Source organism: Melospiza georgiana, chromosome 4 (genome assembly GCF_028018845.1).
Source record: "Melospiza georgiana isolate bMelGeo1 chromosome 4, bMelGeo1.pri, whole genome shotgun sequence".
Lineage (NCBI taxonomy): Eukaryota > Metazoa > Chordata > Aves > Passeriformes > Passerellidae > Melospiza > Melospiza georgiana.
In genome coordinates, this window is record NC_080433.1 from 21,936,903 (window position 1) to 21,948,479 (window position 11,577).

At 47.0% G+C, this 11,577-nt stretch overlaps 1 protein-coding gene across 1 annotated transcript; it reads right to left on the minus strand.

The window, feature by feature from the left end:
• Positions 1-4,015: 4,015 nt before the first annotated feature.
• On the minus strand, positions 4,016-11,363 carry KCNJ8 (potassium inwardly rectifying channel subfamily J member 8). Its single transcript, XM_058022536.1, has 3 exons — positions 11,023-11,363; positions 10,333-10,779; positions 4,016-6,811 (listed from the first exon to the last, which is right to left on the minus strand). The coding sequence occupies exons 2-3, from the start codon at positions 10,695-10,697 to the stop codon at positions 5,911-5,913; spliced, it is 1,266 nt and encodes a 421-aa protein (XP_057878519.1). The 5' UTR covers positions 10,698-10,779; positions 11,023-11,363; the 3' UTR covers positions 4,016-5,910.
• Between the last annotated feature and the right edge of the window lie 214 nt (positions 11,364-11,577).

The following is an 11,577-nucleotide window of genomic DNA, read 5'->3' on the forward strand; positions in this document are numbered from 1 at the left end:
GCAGCAGGGACCATTAGATCATCCCATCTGACATACTGAGCAATACAGGCCATGACATCATGCACAGCTACTCCCACACTGGGCCCAGAAAAGTCTGCAGAGAGTAACAAGCATCCTCCAGAAAACTGCAGCATGTTTGTGCTGGGAGTGATATCTTCAGATAGATAACTCTTCCTCAGGGTACAAAAAACAGGTGTGAAACTTCTGTTAAAGGTGAAGAGGGAATCCAACATGATTTTAGTGCCTCTTTGAATTTTTAATAACCTAAATGTTCAAATTGGTAGCAATAACTAAAGTATGGACTATATTTTCCTTGAATGGACATTTTTTGTCTTCCTTGCATTGAAGTGTGTCTTGATGAACATTCCCTTCACTGCTAGCTAATAGCTCATCAGTGTTCTGAGAGTCCTCAGCCAGGACTCTTACTTTGATATATAAAAATACTTATTATTTTTAAATATTTCTTTTAATCCATGCCCTTGGTGGCGGGTCCTGACTGTGAGTGCCTCAATCCCAGTGGCTGGTTCTCTTGGACAGCACTGATCTTGTCTCTGCAGGCTAAATTTCTCTTCAGCATCCAATAAGGGAATATGGGAACATATTTTATCTTTACTGTCCAGTTATCACATGAGAAATCTCTCTCTTTTTTTTTTTTTTTTTTTTTTTTTTTTTTTTTTTTAATGTTTAAAGAATTCTTAAGGGAAAATAGAAAACACAATTCAGGGAGACAGGATTATTAATAGGAGAAGCATTAGAAAATTCCTATCATCTTCGATTAGTCTGGATGTCATGTAAACACAAATATAGGGAAAAATATTTTAATATAAGCATGTGGGGGGAAAATGTTAACTCTCACGTGGCTATTCAAGCAACAGCCCCCCCCCCCCCCCCCAGTGTTTTGAAAACACCAGGCCCAGCTGAGATTATATTTTGGAAAATAATGAGAGCTTTGTTCCTTTCATCATATATCGAATGGTTTTTCTCCTGTCAAAGCTCCTTTCTGGTCTTGAACTAACTACTTTTGCAGATTGCAGCAAAAAAACATTTGCTAATAATAACCACTGGAGTGCTTGGAAACTGGTTTCACAAAATGTCCTCAGTCTCTAGTTTGTGATGAAAAAAAGGATGTGGAGAATTAACCATCTTTTTTATTTTCAATTAGAAAAAATAGTGTGTCCATGCTGTTATCCAGATTGCAAAGTAAAAGCACAATTCCTGAACTTTATAAAGTGTAGATAAAGGCTCAGACTTCTATGAAATTCATTCACAATGGCTGTGAGGCAAGACCTCTGAAATGACCCTTTGGCCTGGGGTGACACATGGCTTTAGGGCAAAGGGCCATGGCACACATGAGATGTTAACTAAATCTGAATGTTCCTCTGGCTCTCACTTTACAAGGTCCTGAGTACCCCAGAAGGCCCAGAAGGAAGGGGAGCCCTTCTGTGGAAAGAGCCAGGCACTTGCACTGACCAGGGCAGATCGCTGTGGGACAACATGCTCATGAAGACATGCTCAAGGGGCAGAACTGTTTTACAGGGCCAGAACTGTTTTACAGGGCCAGAGTGATGCCAGGGGTAGCAGAGAGGTTCAAGGTGTGCCTTGCAGCAGGGCCTTGCCAGCGCCAAGCTCCAGCTTCTGTCCTTGGCTCGCACCAGATTCTGCAAAAGAGAGCGCAAGAAGTGCTGAAGGTGACAGCCACAGAATCAGCTGCCAACAGGGAAAGTTTCCTCCAAATCCTATCACTCAGATCTTGGCTTCAACCCTGGAGCATTAACCTTTATATCCCCTGTAAGCACTGCCTGTGTTTGTTTGCTCTGTCCCCACCACAGTAATTCTGAATCTTCTGGGTGTCCCAAATGAGCACAAAGGCTCCCACTGCCATTTCTGTTTAAAACAGAAAAGCTCCTTAGGTGAGAGCTAGGAAGAAAAAATAAAGTGTAATCCCAGACATTATGCCTGTCCTGGAAGGACTTTATAATTACTTTTCTGAGCGTAAAAAATTTTTGCTGCACAAAGAGCCAAAGCATTTAAATCCACAGAATAAGTCATGTCAAGTATGCAGCTCTAGTTACACCATGCTGCAGAGGGATAGGAATGGTAGGGACACAAATAAGTGTGAAGGGATGATGTTAATACCTTATTTAATCTAATTTACTAAATTATTATCAACGAGATGGACAGTTAACTGCTAACATGAACTGTCAGCACTGTTTGGTAGAAATATCGCCATCATCCTTAACTTGTCAGGCTGTATTGCAAACAGAAGGCTTCAAATTTAAAATAAAACCCCTTTCTGATAAAGTTGCCAGGGAGAATAAATAATTAAACGTATTGAGCTGTGCTGCTGCCAGCTGATGCCCTCTCAGCAGGCAAAGCTGGGTCTGAAAGGACATGCAATGATATTGCAAAGCTGGGTCTGAAATCTGTCCTTTCAGTCAGGGATGCAGCTCCTAGGCCAAGGACCCCTCTCCTGCTCTCCACCACTGGCTGCCTCTGTCCCTGACCTCTTCCAGGACTGCAAATCTTGCTCAAGAAAGGGGCTTTGCACGAAAGGATTTTCTGCACGTAGCAGGAGCACAGCACATATGAACATTACATTCATGGCACAATGCTCTGCCTTGTTTATCTGTTCAGCATCCTGGCATACGACCAAGGAGTCTTAGTGTTACCTCAAAATACCAATATCCCTGCAGTAGTGTTCCAAGAAACAGAGTGTATAAGGTGTGAAGCAGAGAGAGCCATAAAGATGAAACAAAATTTGGAAGGAGAAAATGAGAAAATGGTTCTGGGGAAAAAAAAAAAAGCTCATTTGAAATACTGAGAGAATAATGAGGTAATACAGGTAACATAAAACTATTATTCAAAAGAACCATGGAAAAGGCTGGGATACAGGAAGGACCAGGAGTATAGAAGAATGAATGAAGAATACAAAGGGACAAGAAGGAGAGGAATAGGGAAAAATCAGAGATGGAAGAAATCATTATTTGTTGGAGGTTAAGATTTTTCCTTTTGTTTCTTTCTCTTATGGAATTTGTCCCATCTGTGGCTAAGAGACAATAACAAGCAGTACTTAAGAGAGGCAAAACAGTGGGGGAAGCATGCAGCTGGCTACTCTCTTACCTGGGAGGTTTTCTCTTTGGAAGAGCAAAGATGTCATGAGATTTTGGCCAGGTGGTGAGGGGCTGGGCTGGGCTCCTCTTGCCCTTGGCATGGGAGCAGGCACAGCCAGTCTGCAGTCGCTGCCCAGAGGATTCGCTGCCACAATGGAGCTTTTGTCCTTCCATTGCGTCTCCTACTGTGGGTGAGCCTTTGCTCGTAAGAGCAGTTGTTGGACGGGGACATTACTAACACCCAATCTGACTGGAAGGGACCCTTACCATCTATTTGGGTGCCTCAGGGGAGAAACCCAGGACCCCAGCCCTCCTCCCCTTCCCGGCTGCATGCCGCAGCTGCTACAGGAGGAGCCTGGCAGCCACTGCCCAGTCCCACTGCTTTCTCCTCTACACTCTAACCCAGCACCCCTGCCTGCCATGACACCTGCTACAGCTGGGGAGTTTCTGATACATTTCCTTGGCTGCTCTGGTGTCTGCTGACCCCTGCTGTCCCAGCCGCTGCCCCCCGGTCCCTGCTGAGGCCCATTCTCACCCCCCAGCCCACCGCCATTACTGTGTGAGGGAGACGCGGCCGAGCTCGCGCACAGCGCCCCCTGCAGGAATCAGCGCCCCCGCCCTGCCCGGCCGGGAGCCAGCAGCGCCCCCGCTGGCCGTGACCGGAACTGCAGCGAAGGGGAGAGCGCCATGGCCGAGCCGCTGCGGGTGCGCTCCTGGTGCTGCTCGTGTCGCTGCTGCTGTTTGCTTGCCTTGCTACACAGACCAGTAAAGAACTGTCATTCCTTTTCACATATCTTTGTCTGAAAGCCCCTTAATTTGAAAGTTGTAATAATTCAGAGGGAAGGGGGTCATATTCTTTTTCCCACCTTCCACGGCAGACACCTGTCTTTCAAACCAAGAGATTATTGTAACTCTTTTTATTATTATTTTGTATAAAACCTGCTTTTGCACAGCATCTGACTTAACCATGTGTCCAACAGAGAGCCTCAGAGAAGTTCACAGTCCTGCAAATGGATGACAGAGACAAATTGTAATACAGTGCTTCACTCTGACTCTTCTTGGAAGCTGCAGCTGATCATAGTTTGGACACACAAGGGACAGATTAATTTCTCCAGATGCTCACCATCCACCCTTCCAGAACATTAATGGGCAGGCCAGGGAATGAATGATTTCAGCAGAAACTTCAATTTCCTCTGCTGCTTCAGATGAAGTATTTTGTCAGTTTTTGTTCTGAAGAGCATCTATTCCAAATGCAGGGAGTCCACACCTCAGAGCAATACCCCTCCATGCCACCATCCAACACCTTGTGAAGCCTGAAACCATCCATCCAAAAATTGGTGATGAGCTCCTTCAAAGAGAATGAGAATCCAGCTTTGACTGTTTCACCACAGAGAAAAAAGCAAACATTTAAATGTTTGAGTAGCTTGGAGGGTCAGAACAAGGATAGTACTTCTCTCGACCCACAGACATAAAACAATTTCTGCAAGACATTTGAACAGGGACTTGTCCATAGTTATGCTTACTCACATGAGAAAAAACACATATCAATTTAGGCTACCAAATGGGACAGAATTAGTTGTCTTATTTTTATGTATTCCTGTAGAAAAACGTGTGTTGACATTTTTTGGGAAGGCTCCAGGTAACAAATGGCCATTTTAATTTGAAGAGGAAAGCTTCTTCCCACCAATTCTCAATGCCAGATTATATAAAAACACAGGTGAGGCACTGCTAAAAACTCAGGAATTCAGCAGCAGCATCCAAGTCCTTCTGAAAAGCATTCAGATAATTTTGAAAATACTATCTCTAATATTATTGGCAGGCTTCCCACTCATTCTCATTCATGAGTTCCCACTGGCAAAAAAATACCCTTCTTCTGGAGGATGCAGACTTAATCCTATGAAAAGTAAGTGAAACAAATACATGTGTTTCCTTCATGTATGAATCTATCAGAGAGAGCAAAACAAGATTTGGTCTTCTGTCATGATGAGAATGTTAAAGAGGCATCTTCTTTTTCCAGCTTGCATAATTTCAGTGAAACAGATGCCCAGGTGGCAGCCAGGAGGACTGGCATTTCTCAGCTTGGCCTATAGCTAATCGAAGATGTGTGCTGCCCTGCAGCCAAGTATTTCACCCTGAGAAGGAGAGCAGCACCCCATCATTTTGCTGGTTTTCCTGCCTGGAATGACACCAGCTTTCCTGTGGGATGGACAGGTCACAACACCTGACCTGAATTTGCTCTCAAAATGCCCTTGCCACAAACCAACAAAAAAGAAAAAGCCTGGGAAACCAAAGATCAAATGGTTGCTCTTCTCCAGTGAAATCCTTGAGGAATTTAGTTACTCCCTTTAAGAGAAAAACAAATTCACACAAAAAGATCAATATCCAAATCTCATGCACAAAATCTGTGGGAGCTGTTGACTATAGAAGTTTTGTGAAGCACTCGCTTGCATAGGAAAGCCCCACATTTTGTGACAGCCAGCAGAAGAAAGAGACCCTTGATAGGAAAAATACGATTAAAAAAATCAGCATGCCATAAAAACAAGTATAAATACACATTATATTACATGAGTGAAGTGTGTTTTCTTTAGTGTACGTGCCATATTTATTAATTCATACACTAAGTGCTAAGGTGTTTTCTAATGCCATTAGGTGATGCTTTCGGTAAGTAATGGAATAAATAGTTCTTGCACGGTTCTTTTCTGCATTGTGTTCTTGTTTTCTTAAGTAAAAGGAAATTGAAGCAAAACACCACAGGTGTCTCCTGCTTCTGAAGCCCAGTGCCCTAGCACAAAGCTGTGCATCACGTTTCTGAGGCACTCTGGCTCCCCTCGGGTGTGATGAACTGCACTTTGGGCACAATGAGCGAGGAGTTGGTTCTCCGCATGGAGTTGCTTCTCCGAATGGAGTTGTTTCTCCTCATGGAGTTGCGCTTCCTCAGGGAGTTTTGGTGGGACAGCTCGCTCTTCTGCAGGGTCTGGATGAGGATGGAGGGCTTCTCATCAAGCTCCCGGGCACTGCAGCGCGGCGCAGCCACTTTGACGGTGTTGCCGAACTTGGAGTAGTCGACAGCGTACACGCCTTCCTCCTCGGTGACAATGGGCACAAAGCGGTGACCCCACAGGATCTCCTCTGCCACGTAGGAGGTTCTCGCCTGTGTTGTGATGCCCGTGGTTTCTACAACTCCTTCCAGTATCACAATGAGCTCCAGGTCCTGGAGCGCCAAGTCAGAAGCAGAGATATCATAAAGAGGACTCCGCTTATCAATGACATGACAAATGATCAAGGGAGCCACCAGGAAAATGTTGTTGCTTTCGATGGGGTTATCCACAGGGATATCCACCTGGTGAATGGGTATGACTTCTCCTTCAGGGGTCATGGTCTTCCTCACGACCTGGATTCTCACTGAGGCGCTGATGATCATGCTCTTCCTCAGGTCCCCCACGCGGAACATGAAGCAGAGCTTGCCGTTGCGGACGGCGATGACCGCCTGCCGGCTGAAGATCAGCGTCTCGGCCCGACGGTGAGCCTGCGCCGTCTTCATGAAGATGCAGCCCAGCATGACGGCGTTGATGATCAGCCCCACAATGTTCTGCAGGATCAGGACTGTGATGGCCAGGGGACACTCCTCGGTCATCATCCTGCCCCCAAAGCCAATGGTCACCTGGACTTCGATGGAGAAGAGGAAAGCGGAGGTGAAAGACCTGTAGGGGAAGATTGCACCCAGTTAACTCTCAGGACACGGAGCACACACTGAGAAGCTGTTAACATGTATTTCCAGAAACAAACTTAAAGACATGTTTGTATGGCTCTAGTACACATAAGCCTTCTGTTAACACCAGGCAAAGCATTGCATGCTTGGTGGCTCAGATCTGTGTGCTTGGTGTAGTGTCTAATGGTGGCAGGGAAGAGCTCAGAGCCTGAGCTCCTCAAGACCATCTGGGTGACCCTGAGCAGCTCAGGGAATCTCTGTCCAGGAGCACAAGCTGCCCACTGGCTTAGTGAACAGCTCTGGAATAGCTGGGCTTTCCACCTTCTCCATCCCATGAAGCCCTTGGTGGAGAGAGGTAGTTTTGGCAAGCATGGGCAATCAGCTGGCACGCTGAGATCCTTCCACCAGCCTGTGCAGGGAAAGGAAACAGGGAAAACTGCAGCACTTCACTCTTTCTACTTGAATCGTGACCCCGAATTTCCTGGTGGGGGAAAAGGGGCTTTCCCAGATTTGTGACACTTCCCAAACCCTTGCTCGCCTTGTGAGTGAGCAGGATGAGGCTGCAGAGAGAGGCCAGTGGGCCCCAGGTGCCCCCTGCACACCCTGGCAGCAGCACAGTGCTGTGACCCAGGGCTTGGGTTCAGCTCACTGCCAGGGCAAGACCAGCTGGAAAATTTCAACACAGAAGTGGGATGTAGAAGTGTGGGTTTAAGTGAAATACCCTAAAATGCTATGGTGCTGGACATCAGCAAATGCTGTCCACAAACTTCCCAAAGTACATTATTTACAGTAGCCACAAAGTCATATTCCCTGTATATATCAGGGTCCTTAACTTCCTCCTATATTTATTTATTCCTTTATTCCTTCCAGATACATCCCTCCAGTGCAATCCAATAAATCTGAAGCATCTAATGCTTAACAGGGCCATACCAGAAGAAAATATATCCTGCCCATGAAGATGGGTCTAAATAATTAATTGGCTTTGCTTTGCTTTTCAATTAATCTGCTTTTAAATTATTTTTTTTCCTTTTCTAGCCATATTTTCACTGGGGTATCGAAGATACATTTAAATAGCATAGGCAATATCAAGGATAATTTTCTGGGCAATAAGAAAGTCCATCTTCAAGAAAACCAGCCAGTCTCTGCACAGGTATCTTTGAAATAACTTTCTTATTTTGTCTTTTCTATTCTTAATCATTAACAAATTCCTTTGTATTGAGGGGGTTTATTTTGTATTTCACTCTGAAGAAATCAGGGACAAAGGAGTTACTTAATAGAATCCATGGAATGATTTCTTATAATCATGAATATTCAGTTATACGCAGAATGCAGCTTCTGGATTCAATTTCAGTCAGGTTACTTTAGCTTAAAACTCTGTCCAGTAAGTAGTCTGACTTCCCTTAGCAACATCCTTCTTTAAAAAAAGAAAAAAATTCCATCTTTTTAACAGTGGAAGTAAGTGAAAGAGCAAGTTTGGAAAGCATTTTAACCACATGAAATGGGAGAGAGAAAGTGCAAATCACACGGTTCCCAGGTCCTTCCCCTCACAGCTGTGCAGCAGCTTTCCATTTTGGATAATGTTTGCTTTCTGTGGCAAAGAGATGTCAGGCTTAGAAATTTCTGCAGTACTTCGTAAAATGAAAGGGCTGTGCAAGCTCTAGGCACTAGTTAAAATTTCCAAAGCCAGGTTTTCCTGTAAATAGGTAATGGCACCCACCCAAGAAGCTCTCCTGAAATATCTGTGGGCCTAAACCTCAGGGAAATAGGCTAAAATTTTTTTGTCATGATTTTGGCATTCCAATACTAAAAGTATTTTACATCCGAAAACTTGCCATTCTTAAAGATGTCAGCAATCACATCATTACTTCATGACTTTGACCAAAGTGGTCGCCAGATTTCCCTAGGGAAGGAAGAGATTTCTCATGGCTTGGGCATGGGCACTGGAGCAGCTGTTGCCCGGACACCCCATGAGGGAGGGGTGTGTGCTCTTTGGCATGGGCTAAACCTGAAATTTTATTGATTCATTCATATTGTTTCCAAGCAGATATCCTGGAAGATCCACAGGCAGCTATGGAGAGGGAACAGGGGCAGAGTCCTGGCTGTGGATGTGCCTGGCCCCAGTGGCATGAAGCCCTTGGCCCCCAGCTCAGGATCTGCAGGGTGACACAGCAGCCACGCCGAGGGAGCCACCAGCCACACGCAGGGATGTCCCCTCAGCTGACCCTGGAGAGCTGCAGGGTTGTAGCTGCTCACTAATTCCGCTTGGACAGATCCCACAGATCCCAGAAACGCCAGGGGTAATGCTCCTGCGGGTGCAAGCTGGATCATGGCATCTCATTTCAGAGGACACTGCTTGTGGCCAGACATCAGAAAAAAAACAAGACAGCAACCCCTGCTCCAATTCCCCCTAACTTGGTGAAGGGAAGCTTGGGAAATCCCCTCTTCTTTTACCTTGGAAAATCCCAATTTAGCAAAAAACCTGGCTTTTTTGCTAAATTAAATCCGAATTAAATCTCTGCTACCTCATGAGCCAGATACAACGGCCCTTCAGACTTGTTGAGGTACCTCAAAACTTTCTGGGAGAAGGGAGAAAAGGGAAGTGGATCCAGTGATATCTCAGAGCACCCTGCAGCACCCAGACCCTCACAGAATTGCAATGTATAGAGGCAGATGATCTGGGGCAGCCTGGTGGTACAGAACCACCAGGTTCTATCTAAAAATGTTAATGTTTAATCTAATGTTAAAAAAGCAGATTTAATTGATGAGATCCTTAAGTTATCTTACAGTTTACTCCATCTCTAATCCACAGTCTTCTCTTCTATGTATGTTTGTGTCAGCTTATCAGTGCCCTGACAATTGTCATGGCTTTGGGGACACTTCAGCAGGTGATATTTAATCCAGTCACCCCTTAAGCTTTCGCTGTCTGACACAAATGCACAGTGTGGAAAGTGTTCCTCTGTCCAACTGCAGGCCTATGGCTTCACCAAGGTATTTTGAAGCTCCACATATTTAACACTCTCAGGAGAGTCATCTTGAAACACACTCAGTTTTGTCCTAAGTGACACATTTCCTGGCACCTCTGACTGGTGCCCTGCCTGACACCCAGGGCTGGTTCCCTGCCTCTCAGAGGGAGCGCCTCTGGCCAACGTGGCGCTGGGGATGCTCCCTCTGCCATAGACAACGTTACAATACATATAACACATACCCACTCTTGCAGCAGGCTCTTATCTCGACAGGCAATCGAGTTACCCACAGAGTGTGGAGACACATGAAAAGCAGCAGGTCTCCCTCTCTTTCAGATCCTGTAAGGAATCAAAGACATCTACAGTATAGTATTTTCCAAGCCCGGGAGGCTTGCTGAATTTACGCAATCTAGAGGAAAACACTGCACTTTTCAACTGTCTCAACCAAACCCAACAGTTCATGTAAACCAAAAGCTGCACTTCAAACAACACCAGGACAGCTGGCAGCTCTGTCCCCGCCCTTCCTTCATCCCACCAAACTCTACTTTACCTGACACACGTCACGCACGGCGTCCACTTCGTGCTGTTCGAAGGGTTTTCTGTGCTCGGGTCCATGTCGCCATGGGCAAAGGCCACCAGCCACCACATCATGGCAAAGAGCAGCCAGCTGCACAGGAAGGACATGGTAAAGATGACCAGCGTGTGACGCCACTTCAGGTCCACCAGGGTGGTGAAGATGTCCTGCAGGAATCGCCCCTGCTCGCGGATGTTCTTGTGGGCCAGGTTGCAGGCGCCGTTCTTGGCGATGAAGCGGGCTTTGCGCGGGCGGTCGCGGATGCGCGGCTTGCGCAGGTTCTCGGCAGCGATCCGTGCCAGCACATACTCTTCAGGGATGATACTCTTGCGAGCCAACATCTTCCTGCCACCATAGTCCACTCAGCAAGATGCAAAATGGGGGGTGGTCCCTCTAGCAAGTATCTGCAAGGCTTGCCTTACCCTGCAAAAAAGAGTGAACCTGGTCAAAAAAGAGTTGTCACCCGTGCAAGAAGCCCCGATTAAGGTACCCCCTGCCAAACCCCACTGCATTAAATGCTGGTCCTACAGTGCCCTCTCTCTCTCAGACCACCATTTTTATATGAGCAGCCGGTATCAGCTCGTAGCAGATATGAAAGATGCTATTTGGAAACTCGTTGCAGGAAGGGAGGCTGCACAGCAGTCTCACAAAGTCGCTGTAAAGTACCGTGACAGACACCAGCTCGGTTCCTCAGGCTGTTTCTCCGGGAGACAGCAGTGCTCAGATGGGGACCGGAACACGAAGCACTAAGTTATTCGCATCCTTCAGGACCCGAAGAATCAGACGTCTGTGGTTAGAGCCGAAGTTAGTCTGCGGAGACGCGAGGAGACTCCCTCCGTACGGCTGCAGCCCCGCAGCTCATCCAGCAGCCTGTGGGGAGCCCCTGCCTCGTCCCCCTAGAGCATCACAAGAAGGAACTGAGCTGGAGGCGCGGCAGGCAGGGAACGGGACTCCTCGGAGCAAGCGGTCGCATTTTCCCTCGCAGCTCTCCTTCCCTTCCGGGATCAGGCGGGGAAACCCTCCCTTTATTCCCAAACTTTGTCCCCAAACGGGTGACAGAACAAACCCACGGAAAGCCCGGCTCCCCGGCGGCCGGCCCGTCCCACCGGGGGAGGGCAGGGCTGCCTGACCCCCCGGCGCCTCGCACGCTCCCCCCGCCCCCGGCCGCCACTCACCGCGCAACGGGGCGGGACGCGGCCGGAGCGGGCCGGGCGGAGCGGG